We start from the raw sequence: 27369 nt of genomic DNA, 5'->3' as shown, positions 1-27369 counted from the left end.
CTCCGCCGCCCCTCCTCTTCCTACCCCTCTCTCCCCTCCCCGTCGCCCTCGCCCCTCCTCTTCCTACCCCTCCTCTCCTCCTCTCTCCCCTCCTGCCCCCGCCGCCCCCTCCCCTCCCCCCCCCCCACATTCGGGGCAGGAGGGCCGGAAGCGCGGCGGCGTCTGGAGGCTGCCGGGCCGAGCCAGGAGCACATGCGCCTTGCGCGCCGCCCGGCCCGAGGGAGGGGGAAGCGCCCCTTCCCCTCGCCCGCCCGCCCGCCTCCCTGCCTCCCTCCCCCGCCTTCAAGCGGCCCCCGAGCGCAGCCGCTCCGCCCGTCCGCAGGGGCGCACCGACCGCCGCCCCGCCGCCCCGCGCCGCCCGCCCGCCCGCCCGCCCGCCCCGGGCTCTCCCGGCGGAGGAAGCCTCGCCTCGCCTCGCCCTGCCCTGCCCGCGCCCACCGCCGCCATGCCCAAGAAGAAGCCCGGGCCCATCCAGCTGACCCCCGCGCCCGACGGCTCCGCCATCAACGGCACCAGCGCCGCCGAGTGAGTGGGGCGCCCGGAGGGGAGGAAGGAGAAAGGAAAGAAGGAAGAAGAAGAAGGAAAGGAAGGAAGGCGAGAAAGAAGATAGGAAGGAAGGAAAGAAGGGATTAAAGGAAAAAAGGGAGAGATAGAGAGAAAGGAGGGAGGGAGGAAGGAGAAAAGGAAAGAAGGAGAGAAAGAAAAGGAAAGAAGAAGGAAGGAAGGAAAGAAGGAGGAGGAAGGAGAAAAGGAAAGAAAGAAGAAGGAAGGAAGAGAGAGAGGAGGGAGGGGAGAAAGAGGGAAGGAAGGAGAGAAAGAAAAGGAAAAAAGGGAGAGAAGAAGGAAGGAAAGAGGGAGGGGAGGAAAGAAAGAAAGAAGAAAGAGTGAGAGAAAGAAAGAAAGGAGAAAAAGGAGGGAGAAAGAAGGAAGGAAGGAAGGAGAGAAAGAAGAAAAGGGAAGAAGGGAGAGAAGAAGGAAGGAAGGAAAGAAGAAAGAAAGGAGGAGGGAAGGAAAGAAAGAAGGAAGGAAGAGTGAGAGAAAGAAAGAAAGGAGAAGAAGGAAGGAGGAGAAAGAAGGAAAGAAAGAAAAGGAAACGAAAGAAGGGAGAAGAAGAAAGAAAGGAGGGAGGGAGGAGGAAAGAAGGAAGGAAGAAAGAAAGAAGAAGAGTGAGAGAAAGAAAGAAAGGAGAAAAGGAGGAGAAAGAAGGAAGGAAGGAAGAAGAAAGAAAGAAAAGGAAAGAAGGAGAGAAGAAGGAAGGAAGGAAGAAGAAAGAAAGGAGGAGGAAGGAAAGAAAGAAGGAAGGAAGAGTGAGAGAAAGAAAGAAAGGAGAAGAAGGAAGGAGGGAGAAAGAAGGAAAGAAAGAAAGGAAACGAAAGAAGGGAGAGAAGAAGAAAGAAAGGAGGGAGGGAGGGAGGGAAAGAAGGAAGGAAGAAAAGAAGCCGGAGATTCTGGGGCCACCGGTGGGCAGCTCTCAGCCGCTCCCTCGCCCGGCTCCGGAGGCTGCCTGTTGCTGGAGGCGCCTTGCGCGCCTTCCTCGCCTCCGCGCAGGGGATCCTAGCCGGCGGCGCGTGGAGCGGATGCCGCCCTGGGCCGAGCGGGAGAGCCGGAGAGGCATCGCCCGCGGAAAGAGCCGCCCGTGCGCTCCTGCCGGTGCGGGGCAGCGGGGCTGGTTGGACGCCTCGCTCGCTCTGCGCTTTAGCCAAGCAAGTTGGAGCTTTTGCGCGGGCAGCCCGGCTGGTCCCTGCCGGGGTCCCGATCTCCGGAGGGGGGGTGGGGGCTGCATCTTTGCATGGAAGTCGGGGGCCCCCGGTGGGACTGAGGGTCTCTGGCTCTCCCCCCCAAAAAAGCAGGATTCCTGGGGGACCCCCTGCGCTCTCCCCTCCTTTTTTTCCTTGCCTCTTCCCTGGTCTGGAGCAGGGCTCTCCAACCTTGGCCACTTTAAGCCTGGAGGACTTCAACTCCCAGAATTCCCCCAGCCAGCTTTGCTGGCTGGGGGATTCTGGGAGTTGAAGTCCTCCAGGCTTAAAGTGGCCAAGGTTGGAGAGCCCTGATCTGGAAGAACCCAAATCCTGGCTTGATCCCGGCTGTCCTTATTTTGCCTATGCAGCGCTTAGTTCAAACCCAGGATGCCTTCTTGAGATGGAAGGAGGTTTAAGGTGGAATTTAATAGCACATTTGGGATGAGGAAAGGAGACCAAGCAGACTTTGACAATAACAAAAGTCTTTCTTTAGGAAGCGGGTGCTCGGCTTCTAATTCAGAAAAGTTGCTTTCACTTTTTTCTAAAATGCGCCCCGGAAGGAGGGAACTATCCCAACTGTCAACATGGTAGTTAAATAATTTGCTTTTATATCTGGGAGGTGTTGGGTTGTTTTGTTTTGGTTTTTTTTTTTCTTCTGCACTTGCTTGATTTGATCTGAAAATGTTGAGTGGTAATTGCCGGCATTTGTAGCGTCTGTGGCCAAAAAATAGGCTTTAGAATTTGCAGGTCAGCTGCTTAGAACAGATTAAACCGTATCAGTGGAAGTGCTGAGTGCAAGATAGGTTTTGTGGGGGGAGAGAGAGAAAGAATGTATGCTCTGGGCAGAAATTTTGGTAATAATAAACTTTTCCTTTAAAAAAACAAACAAACCATAAGCACTAGGTTGTATTTCTCCTTTATTTTAAGCCTTTGTGGAGAATAAATATTTTCAGTATTTTTCCATTATTTATTTCACTGTCATTTCTTGGTTTGCTTTGCACTGTTCGGCAGCCTACAAGTTTAATAAATTTGTTATTGTTATTATTTGCAGGAAAGTTGGGAAAAGAACCGAACTGTCTTCTGGAAACGCACTGAGATCTGAATCTTGGTTCTTGAGATATATCTCTCTTTCCCTCCTCCCTCCCCATATATATCAGATTAGGTAATGGAAAACTAGGAGCAAAGGGGTCATTTTTGCATTGGAGAAAGTCAGCACTTCACTTTTTCAAGAATTGCCCCTGATATTGGCTGGTGATAAATAAATCTGCAGGTCGAAGTGAGAATGTTGCCTAGCCCAAGTAAGGCACCAGGTTGCTGACAGGTTTCGCAGCCCATCTGATTTTTAAAAACCTTTTTATTTGTTTTAGAAATGGAAGCTCACACCCTGCAAAGCAAACTTGAGCCCAGAGGGCGACTTAACTGCGGAAAAAGCAAACGCCATTTTTTAAGCTGCCTCAGGGCGAGCAAAGCAACCGCAGCACGTGAGAAGCCGTGTTTCTCTGCTGATCGATGGTTACCCCGGGATTATTGTGTCCCCTTCTGGGCACCGAATGTTAATCATATGGGACAAACGGGAGCAGCCAAATTGGAGAGGGATCCAGGAAGGCAGTCTGGAGCAAATGACGCAGATCTTCCGGGAGCCAGGAAATATCCCCCACCTGCCATGCAGCCTGAGGGTGTTCAGTTTAATTCTTTTGGCACCCTGGCTATTGCGGAGGCTGTGATGGTGGGTGTCAAGCTAGAAACCATTGTGTGCAGTTCTGGCTCCTGCCTTCCAGAGATGGCATCCAGCAGGAGTTTGAAGTGGAGGACGGATCCCTTCCAAATGAGGGGGATTTGGCAGCCTGGTGGGACACACTTCAGAATGGACGCTGTCCTCACTTGAAACTCCAGATTAATTATCATGACCAATAGCAATGGCAACTCTTGAAAAAGTCAAGTGCTGACTTCCTCCGTTACAGAAATGACCGGTTTACATTCCCTCCCTCCCTTCCTTCCTTCCTTCCTTCCTTCCTTCCTTCCTTCCTTCCTTTCTTTCTTTCTTTCTTTTTCTTTCTTTCTCTCTCTCTCTCTCTCTCTTTCTTTCTTTGTCTTTCTTTCTGTCTTTCTCTCTCTCTCTCTCTCTCTTTCTCTGTTTCTTTCTCTTTCTCTCCGTCCTTTTTTCTCCCTCTCTCTCTCTCTTTTTCTTTCTTTCTCTTTCTTTCTGTCTTTCTCTCTCTCTCTCTCTCTCTTTCTCTGTTTCTTTCTCTTTCTCTCCGTCCTTTTTTCTCCCTCCCTCCCTCTCTCTTTCTTTCTTTTTCTTTCTGTCTTTCTCTCTCTCTCTCTCTCTGTTTCTTTCTCTTTCTCTCTGTCCTTTTTTCTCCCTCCGTCCCCCCCCTCTCTCTCTCTCTCTGTCTTTCTCTGTTTCTTTCTCTTTCTCTCCGTCCTTTTCTCTCCCTCCCTCTCTCTCATACAGTAGATGGATAAGCTATCAAATGTATATCTATCCATCTATCCATTAAGAGAGGAATAGGTGGATAAGTTATCAAACCTGTATGGCTGCCCCTCTTAGAAGAAGTGTGAGTGACTCCAGGCAGCATATAGCCCAAAAAGTAAAATAAAGTCATTGACTAACAATTGGACAGTCTGTGCTGAAGTGTCATAATCCAAACAATTTTAGAGGAAAATGATCCAAGACCAATATTCAGTTCTCAGCAGTATTTCCAGAACTGGGGGTTTTTTTAATCTTTCCTCCAAATAGTACCATAATAATTTATTAAACGGTAGGATCGAGCAGGATTTGTTAACATATTATTAAGCCCCTGTAGAGAACAACCAGTTGGCAAAATATGGAAGAACGGGAGAATTTTCGGGGTAGAATTGAATCCCTGTTGCGGTTTGCAAAGGAAATGTAAGTGATTCATCCAGCTTTTATTTGCCCAGTCTGCTCCCCCCCCCCCAAAAAAAAAAAAAGTCTTCAGGAATGAGAGAGCAGAAAAGAATTTTAACTGAAAACTGCCCACGGCATGCATTTTTTTAAAAAAGAGATTGTATTTTGTCCTCTATATTTTGTCACCATTTGTTAAGACCAGAAATGCGGAAATACAAATAGACAGCTTGCAGAGCAAAATGCCACCATAATTCATAGGTATTCCTAGAAAATAAATTCGGAACTACATTTTGAGATTTTGCCTAAAAGCACCCTGGCTGTCCCGAAAGAAAAGACCAAGGGAATGATCATCATTATTCAAATTTTGCCTTTAAGCACAGTAAAATGGAGATGAGGTGTGCAGAGTCTAGGACCATATTTCTTGAACTTGACAAAGATTAGTGGACTTCAACTTCATGCTGGCTGGGGAATTCTGGGAGTTGAAGTCCACACATCTTTAAATTGACACGATTGAGAAACACTGTACTAGATTCAATTCCACTAAAAGGCTGAAGATATTTGAACCTTTACTGCTTTTTCCAAACCAAATGTTATCCAGGTATACTGCTTGAGTAGATGACAGAAATTTTAATTTTCTGCATTTCAGAGATGGAAGTCTGGTGTAAATCCCCTGTACAAGCAAACTTTCTTTGAATGTGTGAATTTTCAGATTATACGGGGGGTGCTGCATTTTTTAATATTGTGTAGATTATAATCTTAACCTATTGCAGAATAAAACATGCAAGTTAAAATGTTCTTTAAGAAATTCACAATAGTTGGAAGAGGGGTGTGGGTGTTTCATGTGTAATTTTGGCAGATGTGCTTTGGAACAATGGGAGCATTAATTCCGTCTCTTCTGTCACTTATGAAAGCAGCCACTTCTGTTTTTACAGCTGCAGGAAACTGTCTGGGATGGGGCTGCTTTAATGAGTCACCCAGGGATGCTGAGTTTGTGTTTTCTTGCTTTTCAAAACATCTGTCACATTGATTCTAAAGCGTCACACAATCCTAGAATAACATTTAAAGTAACACATCTAACCAAGATGAGAGTAAAAGAAATTGAATTAAAACACCTAAGAAAATGCAAAGTTTTTAGTGTCAAAATAATATATAGATAAAAAGGTGTAAAGATCAAAACCAGTGCTGTGAACTAAAATAGGACGCACAGGGCAGCTGAAGTATTTTTATTAGATTTCAAATTCAAATCTTTATTGTCAGTGCACAACATATGTGCAATGAGATTGGTTGAGCTCCCTCAGTGCACCCTCCCCCAACACAATACAACTCACAGTGAAGACAGAAAATCCCTAACCCAAAAAATCATATTAACAAAACACCCAGTCCTACTGCACCAATGTGAACATGTTACACATTGCGCCGGCCCTGCAGTCCATCACACTACGTAGTTATGCTGTTATTTCTCATTCGGGAGTCTTGACAGCCCACGGATAAAAACTGTTCTTCAGCCTGTTTGTGCGGCTGGCTCTACTTCTATATCTCCTTCCCGATGGTAGGAAGGTAAAGAAGTGGTGACTAGGGTGAGAGTGAGTGATTTTCCTCACTCTTCTAAGGCAGCAAGCCCTAGCGATCTCATCCAGTGGTATCAGGGGACAGCCCACAATGTTTTGTGCTGTGTTCACCACCCTCTGTAATGTTTTTCTATCCGCGGCTGTCAGACCAGCATGCCATACAGTAAGTGAGGACGCTTTCTATTGTGGGCCGGTAAAAGGAGATCATCAGTTGTTGTTCCACCCTGTTTTTATACAAGACCCTAAGGAAATGGAGTCTCTGTTGGGCCTTCCTGGCCACCTGGATTGTGTTGTTTTTCCAGGTGAGGTCTTTGCGGAGATGGAATCCCAAGAATTTAAAGGAAGAAACTCTCTCTACACAACCCCCCTCAATGTAAAGTGGGGCAAGTGCCTCTCTTTTCCTTCGGGAGTCCAACACCATCTGCTTGGTCTTGCTGATGTTCAGGTGTAGGAGGTTTTTTAAGCACCATGTGGAAAGTTTTGGACCCTCCCCCTGTATGCTGTTTCGTCTCCACCTGTCGATCGAAAGGTCGGCAGCTCAGCAGTTCGAATCCCTAGCGCTGCCGTGTAATGGGATGAGCTCCCGTTACTAGTCCCAGCTTCTGCCAACCTAGCAGTTTCGAAAGCACGTAAAAATGCAAGTAGAAAAAATAGGGACCACCTCTGGTGGGAAGGTAACAGCGTTCCGTGCACCTTTGGCGTTGAGTCATGCCGGCCACATGACCACGGAGACGTCTTCGGACAGCGCGGGCTCTTCGGCTTTGAAACAGAGATGAGCACCGCCCCCTAGAGTCGGCAACGACTAGCACATATGTGCGAGGGAAACCTTTACCTTTACGGTGGTGTCATCTGCAAAGTTGATGTTCACAGTGGATGGGCCTGATGGTACACAATCGTGTGTGTACAGTGAATACAGGTAGGGACTGAGCACATGCTAAGCTTCAGGGCGGTGGATATGAGAGACCCAACCCTCAGTGTTTGTGGCCGGTCTCTCAGAAAGTCTTTGATCCAGTTGCAGATGGAAGAGGGAAAATCCAAGTCAGTCATCTTTTCGATATGGATGCTCAGCAAAATGGTGTTGAAGGCCGAGCTATAGGCTACGAAAAGAATCCGGACATAGTTCTTGGGTTTCTCCAGATGGCTCACTACGGAATGTAAAGCAGTAGCTATGGCATCGTCTGTCGACTTGTTCCCCCTGTAGGCGAACTAATATTTGTCTAAGTCTGGTGGGAGGCATGTCTTAAGGCCGTGATGGCGAACCTATGGCATGTGGCACACGGAGCCATATCTGTGGGCACGCGAGCGTTGCCCTAGCTCAGCTTCAGTGTACATGCGGGCACCAGCCAGCTGATTTTCGGGCCTTCTGGGCCCACCGGAAGTCGGGAAACAGGACATTCCTGGCCTTCGGAGGGCCTCCGGGGGAGGTGGAGAAGGGCATTTTTGCCCTCCCCAGGCTCCAAGAAAGCCTCTGGAGCCTGGGGAGTGTGAAAAATGGGTCTACCGGGCCATCCTGTGCCAAAAGTGGGAAGAGCGCGTGGCGGGGATCATGCGCGCATGCACGGGAGGGCAGGGCGCATTGAATTATGGCACGAGCCCCACCCCCCTGTGCTCCTCCTGCTTTTGGCACATGATGGCAAAAAGGTTAGCCATCACTGTCCTACGGTGTTGGAGAACCAATCTCTCGAAGCATTTCATCACTACAGACGTTAGTGCGATAGGTCTGTAGTCATTTAGGCAGTTAATTGCCATTTTCTTCGGGACTGGGGACAATAGTGGCTGCTTTCAAGCATGAGGGAACACAGACCGCTTGCAGGGAGATATTAAAGATCCTAGGTAGGACCCCTGCTAATTGATCGGCACAATCCTTTACCACTAACCCCAGCACTCCATCTGGGCCGGCAGCTTTGCAAGGATTCACAGCCTTCCATACCAGGGGTCTCCAACCTTGGCAACTTTAAGACTTGTGGACTTCAACTCCCAGAATTCCTCAGCCAGCTTTGCTGGCTGAGGAACTCTGGGAGTTGAAGTCCACAAGTCTTAAAGTTGCCAAGGTTGGAGACCCCTGTTCCACTTGGGGTTCGTGGAGAATGAGTGGCTGGGCAGCGGCTACAGGATCTGGTCTTTTCACCTCGTAGCAGGCGAAGCTGGTGTTCCAACTCCTCTACCGACAACCTCTATCTGATTTATACTCTTGTTATTTCTGATATAATAGGATCAGAGCCTGGTCTTATTTTAGTCATCTGGCAACGGTGTCAATGAATTGTTACGAAACCGTCTTAAGGGCAGGTCCGTGGATTAACCATCTGGCAGTTACCAGAACATGGGATGTTGGAAAATACCCTGTTTCTTTTATTTGCTGAATGCTAAAAACGTTGATTCTGGTGGGATGAGGAACTAAGACCCCAGACTTGCGAAGTAGACGGTTCGTTTGTTTTTTAAAATTATTGTATATGCCAGAGGTCTTCAAACTTGGCAGCTTAAAACTTAAAGTCTTAAAGACTTGTGGATTTCAGCTTCCAGAATTCTCCAGCCAGCTAAGCTAAACTGGCTGGAGAATTCTGGGAGTTGAAGTCCACAAGTCTTAAAGCTGCCAAGTTTGAAGATCTCTGGTACAGAGGTGAAATCCAGCAGGTTCTGACAGGTTCTGGAGAACCGGTAGTGGAATTTTTGAGCAGTTTGGAGAACCAGCAAATGCCACCTCTGGCTGGCCCCAGAGTGGGGTGGGAATGGAGATTTTGCAATATCCTTCCCCCGGGAATGGGGATTTTTCAGGATCCTTCCCCCAGGAGTGGGGAGGGAATGGGGATTTTGCAGGATCCTTCCCCTGGAGGGGGGGGGGAATGGGGATTTTGCAGGATTCTTCCCCTGCCATGCCCACCAAGCCACGCCCACAGAACCGGTCGTAAAAAAAACTTTGGATTTCACCACTGCTCTGGTATATGCTGTTGGTTGTCAAGATAGTCTCACCTGTGACTTTATGGCAAGCAGCTTGGTAGAAACCACAATCTTGGTTGTTGTTGTTGTTGTTCTCAACAACCTCCCCTCCAGATGGACAGTTCATGATGCCCTCTACCCATCTGGCAGAGTTTCTGGGGAGTGAAAGAAATCTCCCATCTCAAGAGGCCTGTCCTCAGTGCGAGAGGGGTCTGCTCAGTCTGCTGATGTCAGGCTCCAAAAATTAAGAAAGATAGACTGGTAATCCTTGCTTTAAAGCAGCTCATTTAGTGATTGTTCAAACTTAACAACGGCACTGAAAAAAAGTGACTTGTGACTGTTGCAATGTCCCCAATAGTCACTTGATCAAAATGTAGACGCTTGGCAACTGACTCATATTTATGACCGTTGCAGTGTCCCGGGTCATGTGTTCCCTTTTTGTGACCTCCTTACAAGTAAAATTTATTTATTTATTTATTTTATTTATTTGATATTTATACCGCCCTTCTCCCGAAGGACTCAGGGCGGTGTACAGGCAAGATAAAACAATACAATATACAGATTAAAATACCATTTAAAAAACTTATTTAAATTAGCCTAAAATTAAAAAATTTCCATACTAAAAACCCCGTTTAAAAATTGATAAAAGATAAAATTCAATTTAAGACAGCCCAGCAAATAAAAGATGTCTTCAGTTCGCGACGGAATGTCCGAAGGTCAGGTATTTGGCGTAAACCGGGAAGCTTCGTTCCAGAACAGAAGGACCTTCTCTCTGTGAGAAAATCAATGGGGAAGCCAGATTCACTTAACTGTGTTACTAACTTAACAGCTGCAGTGATTCACTTAGCAACTGTGGCATGAAAGGTGGCAAAATTCACTTAATGCTTCACCTAGCAACAACATTTTGGGCTCAGTTATGGTCGTAAGTCAAGGACTACCTATAGATTGTAATTTTTCCAAGCAGATTCCTTTATGCTCCCTCACCTGTTGACAGACTCTTGCCGGACTAAAGCAAACTACCAGCCCCATTATTCCCAAAGGGGCGTTTCGCTTCTCATCCAAGAAGCGTTTTCAGTTCCACAGCATTCATTCAGAACTGAAGAACCTTCTTGGATGAGAGGCAAAATGACTTCAAGCAAAGCAAGGGAAGTCCATTGGCCTTTTGAAAGAAAGCCCCTTTGGGACAACCAGGGGCCGGATAGCTCAGGCTGGTAAGGCCTGTTATTAAGAACACAAAAGCCTGCAATTACTGCAGGTTCAAGCCCGGCCCAAGGTTGACTCAGCCTTCCATCCTTTATAAGGTAGGTAAAATGAGGACCCAGATTGTTGACTTTGTAAAAATATACAAATAGAATGAGACTATTGCCCTATACACTGTAAGCCGCCCTGAGTCTTCGGAGAAGGGCGGGGTATAAATGTAAACAAAAAAAACCAAAAACCATTACCTGGATGACTGAGAATCTCCATCGATTTTCCGGCATATACTCTGGGAACTGATAGGGAGGCGTCATCTTCACCCTCTTTCTCTTACATAAGTTATCTGGACTGAGTTGTCTCTTGCTCCTCTGGATTGCACCCAATCCCTCCTGGGAATCCAGACTGCCTTCCATTACACCTGGGCATGAAGTCATAGGATTGGAAGAAACCTTTCCCAGGTGGTCCTCTCCTTTCTTGGAGTGAATAAGTCTAATTCAATACACTGGTGTGGGACTCCAGTTTAGCATCTCTGAAGGCCTTGTCCATCAACCACTCACAGCTTGTTCACGTCGAAGGAACAAAAGTTTTGCGGGAGGACAGGAAATTGGTTTCTCCACTCTTCCACCCACCACTTCCCCCAGCAACAAACAGCTGAACAGCCTTTGGTGCAATATATTAGCCATTTATTTTCTGCTTTCATTATTAAAGGTAAAGGTAAAGGTTCCCCTCGCACATACGTGCTAGTCGTTCCCGACTCTAGGGGGCGGTGCTCAACTCCGTTTCAAAGCCGAAGAGCCAGCGCTGTCTGAAGACGTCTCTGTGATCATGTGGCCGCCATGACTGAATGCCAAAGACGCACGGAACGCTGTTACCTTCTCACCAAAGGTGGTCCCTATTTTTCTACTTGCATTTTTTACCTGCTTTCGAACTGCTAGGTTGGCAGAAGCTGGGACAAGTAACGGGAGCTCACCCCGTTATGCAGCACTAGGGATTCAAACCACTGAACTGCTAACCTTTCGATTGACAAGCTCAGCGTCTTACCCACTAAGCCACCCTACTTTCATTATAGTCATTATTATTAAGTAGCTCTTGACGTACAGCCGCAACTGAGAGCAGAAAACACATTGTGAAACCGCAATTGTTAAGTGAGGCATCACGTGACCGCACCCTATTTTATGACTTTCTCTCCACGTTCGTTAAGTGAACCACCGTGGTGACTGAGTGAGACATCACGTGATACGATGTGTAACCTTTCCCGCAGGCTTCCCCATTGACTTGTTGGAAGCCGTCTGGAAAAAACCTGCAAATTGAGATCATGTGATCACAGGACCCTGCAACTTTTGTAAATGCGAGCCAGTTTATTGGTGCCTGACTCTAAATCAAACAACCCATGGGGGGTAGTGCAAACGTAACTTTGAAGATGGGTCATAAGTCACTTTGTCCGGCCCCTTCATAACTTCAAAATACCATTAAATAAACGGTAGTAAATTGATGAGAACCTCCGATATTATTAAATCATATTATTATATGCCTTATAACAGGGATCTCCAACCTTGGCAACTTTAAGCCTGGAGGACTTCAACTCCCAGAATACCCCAGCCAGCTTTGAATTCTGGGAGTTGAAGTCCTCCAGGCTTAAAGTTGCCAAGGTTGGAGACCCCTGCCTTATAAGACAGGGAAAGGAGCAATTTTGCGTGTGTCTCCTTTTTTTTTTTTAAGAAGAGGAAAGCAAGCCCATCGCTTTGGGCCAAAGACTGGTTCCCATCTGGCATTCTCTTAGCTTCTTAGCCAGATGCTTCTGGTAGCCTCATCATGAAAGCAGCAGCTGATATCTTCAGCTGGTCTTCAACCCGGCATCTGCTCCTTTGTGGTTTGTGCTACAGCGAATTGCCGTGCGCGCAAACATTCCCTGGCCCACATCCAGTTTCCTTCGGGAAATGCCTTCTACCTAGCCAGTTGGTTTCTCTTGCATTCTCCAGTTATTCCAGGCATGTCTTCACCCTAAGCAGGTGTAGCCTTCCCTGGGGCTGATGTGATAAGTGTTGCAGGCTGGCACATCTGGAAAGCAGGTTGCGGAAGGCTGCAGGAGACTTTTATCGCTGTGAATGTCAGTTTGATAAAGTCTTGAGATACAGAAGCCTTTGACTGTGGAGAACAACTTAGATGAATTTCATTAGGAGCGTGGACAAGATTTCTTTAATCCCGGTTGAGTCTTCTTCACCTCCTCCTCTCCCATTGCATAAAGAGGACATCATCATCTTTTAACAACCCCCTAATCCCTTGCGGGGTGGAGTCTGGGCAACTGAATGGAGCTAGCGGAGAGTTTATTGGCCGGAAACCCTTCCTGTTGCCAAAGCGGAGTTTTGTTCGGCAGATATAGTGCCCAGAGAGAGAAATATCTGCCTCTATCTAGGATCGAACTCACAGTCTCTTGATTGTGAGGCGAGAGCTCCACTTCTAGGCCACCGCACTACTCATTGCACAGAGAGGACATCTGGTGGGGGAAATGACATAATTGCTTGCTGTAGCCTGGATAGACTCGGGGGCCACTTGGAGAGGAGGAAGCAATTCTTGACTAATCCAGTCGGCTCTCTGATTGAGGCCTTCTCCTCCATGAATTCCTTTGGAACATTGCTGGCTGGTGTTCTTTCCCAGCTAGGACAAGGAGCCAACCTCCACTCATGTTTTCACTACTTCTGGAATGTTCTCTCAGGAGCACATAAGGGCTAAGCAAATTAATGGTAGCTCTGTCCAGGAAATACAGCTTCAGGTACAGGTTTTTCAGGGATGGTTGCCACCCATGGCGACCTTCCAAAGTCCCCACCAAATTGCAACTATGGGTGGGCCTGCAGGGAAGAAAAAATTCTCCTTACAGATCAATTGTGTTAAATATGAAATAGGTCTTGCCATACCATGGCAATCAAAAAATGTCAAGATGGCGGAACTGACCTCTTTTTAGATGAACCCGAATGAATCAGATATTGGTTTCAAACTCATTTCTCTACTACCATATCTCAGCCCTCCAAAATGGTTCTTCTTGATAAGTGAACTTACAGCCTTTGGGGGCAATTGTCTTCAAAGTAAATCTGAGAAAACATTTCCTATTCCTGGAAGTCATCTAATCTAACTACTTCTCAGCCTTCCCAAGTAACAGCCTGAATTTCTCCAAAATTCTTCATTGCTGAAGGACATGGAGCGTTGGAAGTTCCTTCAACTTGGCCAAAAGTACTCCATATAATCATGCTTATTTTAAATCTTGAAACTTGCCCCTGTTGTGGGTTGTGTGCAGTTTAAACCTGGATTTTTAAACAGCCTTTTCTAGCTCTTCAAACAGAAATAAATAGTTGGTTGCTTTGCCAACTGCTGTGGAGGTTTTTGAGATTTATTTATTATATGAAGTGACAGTATGGCGGATTATAGGACAGATAGCACAGATTGGGGAGGCTTGTTCTGAAAGCAACAATAACCTTCAGTCTAACATGAAATTGACATGCATTTCATTTCAATGGAATGGAATGGAATACAAAATAGGCTGGAGTGGAATAGAATAGAATAACAGAACAAAGCAATAGAACAGAATAGAATGCAGAGCAGGATAAAATAGAATAGAACGGGGTGGAGTGGAGTTGAGTGGAACAGAACAGAGCAGAATAGACTGCAGAATGTGGTTGGTTGGTTGGTAGGTAGGTAGGTAGGTAGGTTGGTTGGTTGGTGTGGAGTGGAGTGGAATGGAATGGAATAGAATAGAATAGAATAGAATAGAATAGAATAGAATAGAATAGAATAGAATAGAATAGAATAGAATAGAATAACAAGCAAGAACAGAATAGAATAATAGAACACAGAGCAGAACAGAATGCAGAATGGGGTGGGGTGGGGTGGAGTGAAAGGCAACAGAATAGAATAGAATGCAGAGCAGAAAAATAAAATAGAATAGAATAAAACAAGACTAAAACTAGAATAGAACAGAACAGAACAACGCAGAATGGGATGGAGTGGAACAGAACAACAGAACAGAATAGAATTCTTTATTGGCCGAGTGTGATTGGACACACAACTGTGGTGGGTTGCTATCGGTTCACTCCAGTTCAGGCGAACCAGTAGCGGTGGCGGGAGGTTCCGCCCACCTGCCCGAACGTCATCAAATATGCTAGGTGCAGAAGCTTCTGCGCATGCGCAGAAGTGGCGCGTACACGAGTGAACCGGTAGGAGAGGTAAGTGAAACCCACCACTCCACACAAGGAATTAGTCTCCAGTGAATAAGCTCTCAATGTACATAATATAATTATAAGATACCAATAGGGAAAGATGAAGGAAAGATGAGAAGGTAATACCCTGTTTCCCTTAAAATAAGACATCCCCTGTTAATAAGCCCAATCGGACATTTGAGCGCATGCGCTAAATAAGATCCCCTTGAAAATAAACCCCGAAAATATTTAACCGTGTGTGCAGCCGGTCCCAGCCTTTTCCTCTGCTTAGGGTTAGGGAGACAGAGCTGGAAATCAGGTAAGATGGCAAGAGGAGCCCCCTCTTGCTCCACGCACCCCAAAAGGAGAAGACCTCCCCCAAAATAAGGCCAAGCACTTATTTCGGGGTTCAAAAAAGTATAAGAAAGGGTCTTACTTTTGGGGAAACACGGTAGTAATACAGGCCTATTACATGGGCAAATATCTTTAGACATAAGACAGTACTGTGGTAATTAGGTGCTCAGCAGAGTCCTTTCACAAGGGAAAAGACCGCCTTTGTGTCTAGTTATTTTGCGGTGTTCTCATGTTTGGCAACTTGAAGAACTTTTTAGCTTCCGTTCTAATTCTGGAGGGATGACTAACCCTTAGATCTGCCCCGAGCCTATGTTATACTTTTTTTAAAAAAAAATTGTGAAATCACTTTGCAAAGATGTGCTTGTTTCTACTTACCACTTTCATTAATTTCTAAGGGCAGTTTTTTTTAAAAAAAAAGTTTTTTAAAGTCATCCTGGCCAAAGCATCCAGGCTTTGTGTTTAAGAACACAAAGCCTGCAATTACTGCAGGTTCGAGCCCGGCCCAAGGTTGACTCAGCCTTCCATCCTTTATAAGGTAGGTAAAATGAGGACCCAGATTGTTGGGGGGGCAATAAGTTGACTTTGTAAATATATACAAATAGAATGAGACTATTGCCCTATACATTGTAAGCCGCCCTGAGTCTTCGGAGAAGGGCGGGGTATAAATGTAAACAAAAAAAAACAAAAAAAAAAGTAACTTTGGTTGTCGAGAGCACTCATTGTGGACTGTGTGCCCAGCTATTTTGGTGATCATGGGACAAATAAACCAGGACTTCTTGTTCCATATGGTAGCATATTGAAACAAAACGCCCTATCCTGCTCCAAGAGCAGATCAAACTTTGGGATATGGAGTGGTTTTTTTCCCCAAAATTTGGAATATTTGAAACAGCTGTATGAAATTTGGAATCTTTTAAAATAGGGAAATTTGCGCAACCTATTGCCTTATTTTAAACATTAACTGCATAATTGTGAGGACTAATGCATATAATCCAACATGAGATTACATGCAGATAATTCTCAATTTACAACTTTTCGTTTAGTGACCGTTTGCATTTACATCAGCACTGGGAAAAATATGAATAAAATTACTGTTTTTCATACTTATTTTCAGCATCCCCGCGGTCACATGATCAAAATTCAAACACTTGGCAACTGACTCGCATTTATGACAGTCGCAGTGTGCGGGGGTCGTGTGATCCCCTTTTGCGACCGTCTGACAAGCAAAGTCAATCGGTAAAGCCAGATTCACTTAACCCTGTTATTAATTTAACAACTGCAGTGTTTCACTTAACAGCTATGGCAAGAAAAGTTGTGAAATGGGCCAAAATGCACTCAACAAAAAAATGTCTTGCTTTGCAACCGAAATTTTGGGCTCAATTGTAAGTGGAGAACTACCTGTATAAAATTCCAGTAAACAGTTGAAGAGTGACTCTCCCTTCTGTCCACTATCTATCATCACCGTTTGAACAAAGTCACATTTGCCCAAGCTGTTGTGGTCTGCCAGCAGGCTGCGGAGCTGGCTACGGAGTCGGAAAGTGATGAGGCTGAGGAAGAGTGGGGGCCAGTCCTGGAGGCTGGAGAAGGCCAGGGTGAAGGCTCTGTGTCGGAGGCTGAGGTGGGGCCAGGGCCATTGGGGAGTGAGGTGCGGATTCCAGAGCCTCCAGAGGCTGACAGTAGGGAGGCAGGGGAACAGGAGGAGCCTGTTCCTAATGCACGCATGAGAAGCAAGAGCAGCTCAAGCAAAGAGGACAACTCGGGAGTAGGGCCAAGAGATGATTGGCCCCTCCCATAAGGCTTAAAAGACCAACAACGGCGTTTGGGCTCTTTGCCAGAAAACAAGGTTGATAGCTTCGTCTTGTTGCATTTGTTTTGTATCGGTGTCTTCTGAACTTTTGCCAAGAAGGGCCTTTGGCAGTTTGCCTAATTGGACCAAGGTTGGTGATAGGACTGAGGAATTTGTGTTGGGAGGAATTTGCTTTAATTTAATTGAACTATGCTTAGAATGAAGTAATTCTCAGCTGTTCTAATAAAGTTTGTTTGTTTTTACACTGACTGAGTTTCCTACTACCTACTGAGGCCTGGGTCACAACACAAGCAATCTGTCTTGAGTCCAGTTGCATTTATATCCCTAGAAAAAGTTGGATCTGGGTGGATGAAATGCAAAACTCAAAATTATTCTGCTGCGTTCCCACGCACTTTTGAGAAGGTAGGAGGCAGTTAACAGTTCAATTTGCATGAGCAATTACTGGGGGTGGGGAGGCTTTTAGGGAGGGAGGGATTCTGGAGACAGCCTCCTACATTTCAAGGGCAACATATTTTTTCTATCCTTGACTGCTGGAGCGGAAAACAACTAAGAACATGTGATTGTTTTCCAAGCATAGTACTGCAGCTTGAAGCGGCCGGGCATTCTCCAGATGTTTGAGGATTCCGACTCCCAGAATGCTTAGCTGGTGGACCCAGAAAGAGATGGTTATGGGGTCTCCAAACTTGGCAATTTTAAGATTTGTGGACTTCCAACTCCCATAAATCCTCAGCCAGCTGGCTGAAAAATTCTGAGAGTTGAAGTCCACAAGTTGCCAAGTTTGGAGACCCCTGTTCTAACACATCTGGCTGAGGAACAGTTTAAGGCAGTGGTGGGATTCAGCCAACTCGCACCACTTCGGGAGAACCGGTTGTTAACTTTCTGAGCAGTTTGGCAAACTGGTTGTTGGAAGAAATCATTAGGGCAGAGAACCGGTTGTTAAATTACCTGAATCCCACCACTGGTTTAAGGACACAAAAAGTATCCTTAACAAGAGAGGTTATAATTGGGTTTGCACACTGTGCTAAATCAGAGTTTATTGACTTAATCACAATGGGCTGGATTTCCATAACACGCTAAGTCACAAACCATAGTTTCCCGTTAGAATTGCAACAGCAGCAGCAGCAACCCCGGCCAAATTATATGATGGCTTAAGGCAGGATGTGAGCTCACCCTATTCCTCCATCTAGCCCAGCCTGTTGAATTGTCTCCTTGGGCAGAGAACCAAATTGGCCATTATCTGCTACCTGGTCCCTTTGAGAGAAGAAATGGATGGTGTTCGTGATTCGGAAGTGCCAACCCTGGACGACAGCTGCAAACTAAGTTGAACGGAAGCAAGAGGCTTGGCTTTTTCCTGCCGTCTCCCTGGCTTCTGACTCGGTCCAATTGTTGAATTAAAGAATTATCTATTTGGCAAAGGGTGAGAGCCAGAACAGCAGTCTGTTTAATTACTCTGAAATTCTCTTCTTGCATTTCTTCATCGTTGGAGCAGAAGCAAGTCGGTAGCCAAAAATCAAGAGTCTGGAACGCTTTTTCAGACTCAAACAAAGACAATAAGCTCATGAAAGCTTATTCATTTCCATTGTTGGTTAGTAAGGTGCTATCAGAGAACTAACCTGGAAATAAGGAGAAATTTCCTGACAGTGAGAACAATTAATCAGTGGAATGGCTTGCCTCCAGAAGTGGGTACTCCATCATTGGAGGTTTTTAAGAAGAGACTGGGCAGCCCATTTGTCCGGAATGCTATAAGGCAGTGTTGGCGACACATGCGCACCAGCCACCTGGTCTTCCAGTTTCTGGCACTTCCATGTGCGCAAAGACCACCTGCTCAGAAGAGCAATGGGCGACAGCTGACATGCCCAGAGAGATGGTTCTGCATGCCACTTCTGGCACATGTGCCATAGGTTCGCCATCACGGCTATAAGGTCTCCTGCTTGAACGTGGGGTTGGACTAGAACAGGGGTCTGCAAACTTGGCTCTTTTAAGACTTGTGGACTTCAACTCCCAGAGTTCCTCAGCCAGCTTTCCTGGGAGTTGAAGTCCACAAGTCTTAAAGTTGACAAGGTTGGAGACCCCTGCTCCAAAGCACCTGAGGGCAGGACAAGAAGCAGTAGGTGGAAGCTTATCAAAGAGAGATCCAACCTAGAAGTAGGAGAAATCTTCTGACAGAAGAATTAATCAGTGAAATGGTTTGTCTTCCGGAGTTGTGGATGATCCCTCACTGGAGGTTTCCAAAAATAGGCTGGACAACCATTTGATTGGGATTTACAGAATAACAAGAGTTGGAAGGGACCTCGTAGGTCATCTAGTCCAACCCCTCACCCAAGCAGGAGACCCTACACCGTTTCTGACAGATGGTAGTCCAATGTCTTCTTGAAAGCCTGCAGTGATGAAGCTCCCACAACTTCCAAAGGCAACTTCTGTTCCATTGTTTGATTGCTCTCAATGTCAGAAAATTTCTCCTTATTTTCAGGTTGAATCTCTCCTTGGTCAGTTTCCATCCATTATTCCTTGTCTGGCCTTCAGTTGCTTTGGAAAATAGCTTGACCCCCTTCCTGTCTGTGGCACCCCCTCAAATATTGGAAGACTGCTATCTTGTCTCCCCTGGTCCTTCTCTTCACTAGACTAGCCCTGCCCAGTTCCTGCAAAGGTTCCTCGTATGTTTTAGCCCCTTAATCATCCTGGTTGCTCTTCTCTGCACTCTTTCTATAGTCTCAACATTTTTTTATAGTGTGGCCTTCTACCTTGAACACGGGGGTTCGATTAGAAGACCCCTGAAGTCTCTTCAAGCCCTATGATTCTGTGTTCTAAGCTTGGCGTATGTGTAGACTTTGCCATTGTATCAGTGGTGAAATCCAAATTTTTTTACTACCAGTTCTGTGGGTGTGGCTTGGTGGGCGTGGTGTGGCTTGGTGGGCATGGCAGGGGAAGGATACTGCAAAATCCCCACTCCTGGGGGAAGGATATTGCAAAATCCCCATTCCCTCCCCACTCCTGGGGGAAGGATACTGCAAAATCTCCATTCCCATCCTACTTTGGGACCAGCCAGAGGTGGCATTTGCCAGTTCTCCGAACTGCTCAAAATTTCCGCTACCTGTTCTCCAGAACCTGTCAGAACCTGCTGGATTTCACCCCTGCGTTATATGTGATTTTGTGTATCTCAGATTGTGGTGAAGTCCAGCATAATGAGTAAACCTGGACTTCCATGAATTAGGTTTCTTTCACTGGATATATCCTCAGGTTTTGGGGTATTTAACGCAAGTAGTTGGCTGGAAAAGGAGCCTGATTGCCAGCGGATGTCCTTTTGAAACTGGAGCTGTGTTCCATCCACTCCGTTAAGGGAAAAGAATCTTCCCCAGAGCAGGAAGTACATAATCCAATTGCAATGACAGTTGAAAATTTACTGTGGCGTACTAATGCAAGATCTCTGCTGCTCCTAATGATAGCTTACTCACATTTTGGTTTGAGATTGTCAACCTAAAGACAAGGGGTAGGCAAAGACAGCTGTTTTGGGGTTTTTTTTATTTTTTTTAACAGCTTTTTACTTTCAGCTTGGAAATTGGTCTCTGCTTCTCCCAGCCTCTCCAAAAGGAGAATTTAAACCATCCATTCTGTGGAAATTACGATGTTCCATAGCCTGTGTTCTAACCAAAACCCATATCGTTAAGAGCATGAAAAGTGAAAAGTGATTTCTTGCCGTTTTATAAGTTACTGGTCCCACAGATCCGTTGCTGATGGTGTGCCACACTGAGTTTGCAAATCGTTTGTTGCTGATTTTCCCCGCTGGATTTCTCATAAAGCAATTTGCCATCTCTGGGAGCCTTGCTTAATGGTGAGAATTGGTCAAGCCTAATCTTAGCAACATCTGCAAAATTCAAGGCAGAAAGTGTTAGGCTTCACAGTTGGCGTCAACTCTCGTTTCTCTGTCTTTTGATTAGCGAGGTTCAAAAGTGGTAGTTGACTTTCCTGAACTTGTTAAATGTGCTTAGCTGAAGACCTCAAAATACACTAGCAGCTGCTTTTGTAGCCGGCAGAATCTGCTGCAAGGGAAGAACAGAATGGCTTTTACACCTCTCAGCTTAAAAATAAGGAGTCTCTTCACATTTAGGAACCATCTGCAGGAACCTTGAATGAGCCCTGAGACAGTGTTTGTTAGCCTGAGCAACTTTAAAGTGTGTGGACTTCAACTCCCAGAATTCCCCAGCCAGCATGGAATTCTGGGAAATGAGGTCCTCATACTTTAGGGTTGCATTTGAAAAAAAAAGGGGGGGGTCCAAGAGATGTTGGACCTTTAGATCAAGAGGGGCAGCATCTCATGTCCTCTTTTTGTGAACCTGTTTGTTTTTATTGGGAGAGAAATTTTTTTTTATTTGCATTTATTTGCATTTATATCCCGCCCTTCTCCGAAGACTCAGGGCGGCTTACACTATGTTAGCAATAGTCTTCATCCTATTTGTATATTTATATACAAAGTCAACTTTTATTGCCCCCAACAATCTGGGTCCTCATTTTACCTACCTTATAAAGGATGGAAGGCTGAGTCAACCTTGGGCCTGGTGGGACTTGAACCTGCCGTAATTGCAAGCAGCTGCTGTTAATAACAGACTGCATTAGTCTGTTGGGCCACCAGAGGCGGCTGGTGATGAAGAAGTGAGGAGCGTCCATGCAAAGTGTGTGTGGTTGCGTAACGGCTTGCAAATTTGGTTCCATTGAGTGCCTAAAACATTTCGGCAGGATGGAAAATCCTATCTGTTTGCTGCAAATGGAATCTGAGAATATTTTCTGTAGGGGAAATGATTGCTCACCGGGAACAAGTCAGCTGTGTTGAATCAATGAACGCCAGAGGATGGAAAACATCTTTGGTTTGAAAGTTAATTAATGATTCTTACGTGGTTGATAATATTTCTGCTGGATGGGTGTCCCATAAGGTGTTTCATCTGTGCAGCAGGGAGGAACAGAGGCAGGAAAAGTACAGGTGTGTGGATAGGGACATACCTGGAACGTTGAGAACAGAAGTGGAGCACTCTCACAAGATGGCTGCCAGTCACTAAACATCCATTTCATAGAAAGCGGAATTGGTCCTTCCCTTTTCCGAACAAAATCTCAGGTGTATTATGGAATCTGAAGATCTTGCAGCTTCCACCTCTTCTTTAGTAGGCTGTAGAGCTCCCTGGGATGCATAGGGGCCATGCTGTCTTGTGGCCCAATTTACTCACAGGGTGGTTGGGCGATAAAACTAGGAGGGAGCTCTTTGTGGAGGGATGTCAAGAGAAAAAGATCAGATCTACCTAACTCTGAAGGTCCCGTTAAACTGAGATATTGCTAAACAGCCAACGCACAAGAATCTTCTCAACTCATGGTTTGAACCTGCTTGGAGTTAATAGAGTAGGGTAGGGTAGGTATGGTAGGGTAGAGTAGAATAGAATAGAATAGAATAGAATAGAATAGAATAGAATAGAATAGAATAGAATAGAATAGAATAGAATAGAATAGAATAGAATAGAATTCTTTATTGGCCAAGTGTGATTGGACACACAAGGAATTTGTCTTGGTGCAGATGCTCTCAGTGTATATAAAAGATACATTCGTCAAGAATCAAGGTACAACACTTAATGAGAGTCATAGGGTACAAATAAGTAATCAGGAAACAATATAAATCGTAAGGATACAAGCAACAAAGTTACAGTCATACAGTCATAAGTGGAAAGAGATTGGTGATGGGAACAATGAGAAGATTAACAGTAGTGCAGATTTAGTAAATAATTTGACAGTGTTGAGGGAATTATTTGTTTAGCAGAGTGATGATGTTCGGGGAAAAAACTGTTCTTGCGTCTAGTTGTTCTGGTGTGCAGTGCTCTATAGCGTCGTTTTGAGGGTAGGAGTTGAAACAGTTTATGTCCAGGATGTGAGGGAACTGTCAATATTTTCACAGCCCTCTTCTTGATTGTGCAGTATACAGATTCTCAATGGAAGGCAGAGAGAGAACTAGAAGAGAACTCTTTGTGGGGGGATGTCAGATCAGATCTACCTAACTGTGAAGGTCCCATTAAACTGATTTATTGCTCAACAGCTTATGCACAGGAATCTTCTCAACTCATGATTTGAACCTGCTTGGAGTTAGATAAGGGTCTATGGAATTCAAGAGGAATTGGACTTGGCTCGCTTGTGACTAGGTTGGGATTCTAGGCTTAGACCTCTTTTGACTCCACCCCCAGGTTCTGCCACTGCTCCTCTTACAGGGGACCTTCCAGACAAAAGGCAAGACACAAACATCATAAAAATTGGTAACGGTAGTGGGTGACAGCAGAAACAACAAGGCAGCTCTGCTCTAACGTGCATCAAAACTCTTCCTCTTTCCTTACATGCACGTTTTCTGTATCTTGAGGGAGAAGAGCATGCCTGTAGGTTTCGGCTCCTGTATAGGAGCTTTCTCCCTTCTCTCTCCTCGGCCCCACAGGACCAATTTGGAAGCCCTGCAGAAGAAATTGGAGGAGTTGGAACTGGATGAGCAGCAACGGAAACGGCTGGAGGCCTTTTTAACCCAGAAGCAAAAAGTGGGAGAACTGAAGGACGATGACTTCGAGAAGATCAGCGAACTGGGCGCAGGCAACGGTGGCGTGGTCTTCAAAGTCTCACACAAGCCTTCTGGGCTCATCATGGCCAGGAAGGTGAGTTTCGTGACCGGCAAAAGTACACGTGTCTCGCCAAGCCATTTCTGACGATGGTTTATTCCAGGGGTCTCCAACCTTGGCAACTTTAAGGTTGGAGACCCCTGGTTTATTCCATCAGCTGCCATTTGTAGAAGTCATTCATGGGAGGTGGACAAGGTGGCATCCTGAGCACCGATGTACCTCCAGTTACCAGTGTTCTGACTCAGCCTCCGCAAGCAATGAGAAACCACTTACTCACGAGTAAAGCAACCCCCTTTTTAAAACCGGGCAGGAGCAGTCTTTATCCACATGAGATCTCAAGATAAAAAAAAGCCCTTGCAACGATTAAACCAAGCAGAAACAGTCCCTGTTCATACCGGCTGAGGCAAATTCACTACCTATTGTTTCCCAGCTGGGAAACACTGCTGGCACCTCAAATGCAGAGTAATTAGTCCTGGTTCTGGCAAAGGAATCCAACTTGATGGATGTACACTGGAAAACAAACAGTTGCCTGCAACAACAGACCACTCCAGTGGTGCAGCCCCTCCCCCCCCAAGCACAGAATACATCTCAATAGCTCAATAAATAAAAGAAAAAGAAATTCCTAAACCCAAATAAGTAATAACTAGCACACATTCCCATACACGTATATGTCTATAACATTATGTCACTCGTCATTGAAGGATGGTTCAAAGTTCTATCAGCCTTCAGAGTGACTTACAACCTGTCCTTGAAGTTAAGGACTGTTGTGACACTGAAGGTCATGTGAACTGTAATTCACGTACTTACAATCCAAATTTACAGCTGTGAGGGTTTGCGGCGTCTTTGGTCATATGACCATGATTTGGGGACCTTCCCAGATGACTTCCGACAGGCAAAGCCAACTGGGAAAGATGGATTTGCTTAATGGCCACGGGGTTCATTTAACAGCCACGTGACTCGCGTAATGATCTTGGGGGATGGGAGAAATAATATAAAACTGGGTCTGGTCAGGTGATGGCTTTGCGCAATGATTCTGTTTTCGGTGACTGAAATTCCGGTCACAACTGTGGTCGTAAGTCTAAGGACTGCCAATATTCCAGTCTTAGAATTTTGCCTGCCTCTCTCAGGCAGGCAAGGAATGATGAAATGCCTTCTTCCTTGGTGCGGGCACCTTTGAGGGGCGGCTTGTGGGCACAGCTCGGTAAAGCTCAGAAGGGGGCTCAGATGAGAGGCCTTGCCCTTGAGTCCTCTGTGGGCAGCAGGGTGGGCTGGGGGCTTTGAAGTCATGGAAGGAGCCGACGGGCAACCCACAGTGTCTGGTTCTTTTGGCAGTTGATTCATCTTGAGATCAAGCCGGCAATTCGCAACCAGATCATTCGGGAGCTCCAAGTCCTGCACGAATGCAACTCCCCCTACATTGTGGGGTTTTACGGAGCCTTTTATAGTGACGGCGAGATCAGTATTTGCATGGAGCACATGGTAAGTGACCCTCTTTGCTTGTGGGGGGAGGCTGCTTGGGGTACTGTGGTGCTAGAGGAGGGCTAGAGGAATTTGGTTGGAGGAGCAGAGTCAGAAGTTCCTTCCTTCTTCCATCCTTCCCTCTATTTTCCTTCCTTCCTTCCTTCCTTCCTCAACCATCCATCCATTCCTCTATTTTCCCAAAGAGGAGGGCTAGAGGAAGTTGGAGGAGCAGAGTCAGAAGTTACTTCCTTCTTCCATCCTTCCCTCTATTTTCCTTCCTTCCTTCCTTCCTCAACCATCCATCCATTCCTCTATTTTCCCAAAGAGGAGGGCTAGAGGAAGTTGGAGGAGCAGAGTCAGAAGTTCCTTCCTTCTTCCATCCTTCCCTCTATTTTCCTTCCTTCCTTCCTTCCTTCCTTCTTTCCTCAACCATCCATCCATTCCTCTATTTTCCCAAGGTTGGTGATAGGACTGAGGAATTTGTGTTGGGAGGAATTTGCTTTACTTTAGTTGAACTATGCTGAGAATGAAGTAATTCTCAGCTGTTTGAATAAAGTTTGCTTTTACACTGACTGAGTTTCCTAGTGCCTATTGGGGCCTGGGTCACAACAATATCTTAAACTTGCTAAGATTGAGAAACACCGAACTAAAGAATTGGGGAACTGACTGAGTTTGCCTCTTATTTCATTGCAGGCAATATTTCTTGTTCCCTTCTACTCCCACCTTCCTGTTCATTTTTTTTTTAAATGTTTGTGTTCCTGCTCATAGAAACAAAAATCTCACTTTATTTTGGACATCTGTCAGCCTTGGTTTGGCCAGATGGAGCCCCCCCCTCCCCCCACGTTACAGCTCTGTTTCTGTGCTTGGGGGTCAGTTGTGCCCCTCCTTGCCTCACTCTTGAAGAGAGATGGAACAATTCTATATGTGGGGAAGAAATTGCTTTGGGGCTCTGCAAGAACAAAAAAATCAACAAAAAATAGCTTTTGATTTCTGCTTTTTTTTTTTTGAGCCACGTTTGCTACGGGGGTTCTTTCATGCCCAAACAGAGCTTTTAACTCATCTTCCCCCATTGGGCTGCTAATATTCCTTATGGGGTGGAAATTTAGTTTTGAATTCACAGAAAATAGAGAAAAAATTTTGGGGGAAAAAACCATCAAGAGATGAAGAGAGGGAAGGATGGTCCAGAGAGGGTTTAAGGTTGTGTGATGCGAGGAGAAAGGTAACACCTATTCTACACCTGTTTCCTTGACAATCTTTCAAGTATCGGAAGAGTAGACTAGCACTGATGATGTTACCTAGATGGGTAATGAAACATTGCAAGAAAACAACTGAGTTCGGAGAACAACAAGGACCCCACGGTCCTCCTCTTCCCTCTTCCTCCTCCTTTTAATCCACTCTGCAAACCCCATTAGCACTGATAATGTTACTGAGCTGGGTAGTGAAATGCCTGCAAGAAAACCTCCAAGCTCAGAGAGCACCAAGGACCCCTCGTCTTGAAAGATGGTTTTATAACTCCTCTTAACTTTCTTCTGACTGCATACACCCCAGTTCCTTCATGTGATCTAGTCTCCCAGTTCTTCACCATCTTTGTTGCTGCTCTCTTGACTCTATCCAGTTGCTCAGCTTCCTTCCTGTATGGTAGCAACTAAAACCGAACTTATTATTTCTGTGGGAGATGATCAGGCTGAGCTGGAGGGAGAGATCAAACACATCATCAGTCATGAGTCCCTGCGTGCCCACAAGGTATCTTAAGTCCAGCCCACCTCGAATTCCTTCTTATCTCCTGCTAATATATATATATATATATATATATATATATATATATATGTCTTTGGTTGTTGGGTTTTCTCCGTGTAAAATTGGAAGTGTCTTGGCGACGTTTCGAAGTCTCATTCGTCATCTTCAGGCTTCAACCGTGCTTCTGGGAGCAATGTGTGATCGCAGCTGTTTCTTCCTTTTAACTGCTAGTGGGGGTTTGAACTGATTGGGTGGGAGCTTGGCTGTGCTCTGATTGGATGGGGGTTTTTCTGTGCTCTGATTGGCTGGGGGTGTGTCCTGTGTTGGTGGGGGCTTGGTTGTGCTCAGTCTAATCTGTGCTGCAGGGGGATTTGAGCTGGTGAGCTGCACTGCTGCTGTTTGGCTTCGTGTTCGTGCTACATCTTCATAGTGGGTGTCAGTCTGCTGCATGAATGGATTGGAGGGTTTGAAGTGGCTAATGTTGCAGCTGCGGTCTGGCTTCTGGTCCTTGGTCGTGCTTCCTGATCAGTGTGGGTTTGGGTGTGCTTCTGGGTGGATGTGTGGTGGTGACATCCTGTGTGGACCTCGTGAGTGTGGGTCTGGTGTCATTCCTCGTGTTAGGGACACGTTTGTCAATAAGGGCAGGTTTCCAAATGGCTGGTAGGCGGGAGGTATCATCTCGTTTGTTCATGCTGTGTGGGCGTTTTTCTATCTCGATGGCTTCTCTGATTATTCTGTTGTTAAAGTGTTCAGTTTTGGCGATAGTTCTGGTCTTTTTAAAGTCAATATCGTGTCCTGTGACTTTAAAGTGTTGGACCAGGGAAGAAGTTGGTTCCTCTTTTTTGAATGAGTTCTTGTGTTCTTCAATGCGTGCACTTATTCTTCTGTTG

The 27369-nt window shown here is 45.8% G+C and overlaps 1 protein-coding gene across 2 annotated transcripts in view; it reads left to right on the top strand.

Annotated features, from left to right (window-relative positions):
* The first annotated feature begins 298 nt into the window (after nt 1–298).
* MAP2K1 (mitogen-activated protein kinase kinase 1) overlaps nt 299–27369 on the top strand; it is a 48434-nt gene continuing 21363 nt past the window's right edge. The window contains exons 1-3 of one of the 2 annotated variants that reach the window (XM_058156787.1): nt 299–525; nt 23107–23317; nt 24614–24760. In XM_058156787.1, coding sequence (XP_058012770.1) covers nt 446–525; nt 23107–23317; nt 24614–24760 — 438 coding nt within the window. In that variant the 5' untranslated portion in view covers nt 299–445. The remainder of the gene's footprint in view (nt 526–23106; nt 23318–24613; nt 24761–27369) is intronic. The other variant, XM_058156786.1, reaches the window with a different exon arrangement.

Source organism: Ahaetulla prasina, chromosome 13 (genome assembly GCF_028640845.1).
Source record: "Ahaetulla prasina isolate Xishuangbanna chromosome 13, ASM2864084v1, whole genome shotgun sequence".
NCBI lineage: Eukaryota > Metazoa > Chordata > Lepidosauria > Squamata > Colubridae > Ahaetulla > Ahaetulla prasina.
This window is presented reverse-complemented; position numbering and strand designations above follow the sequence as displayed.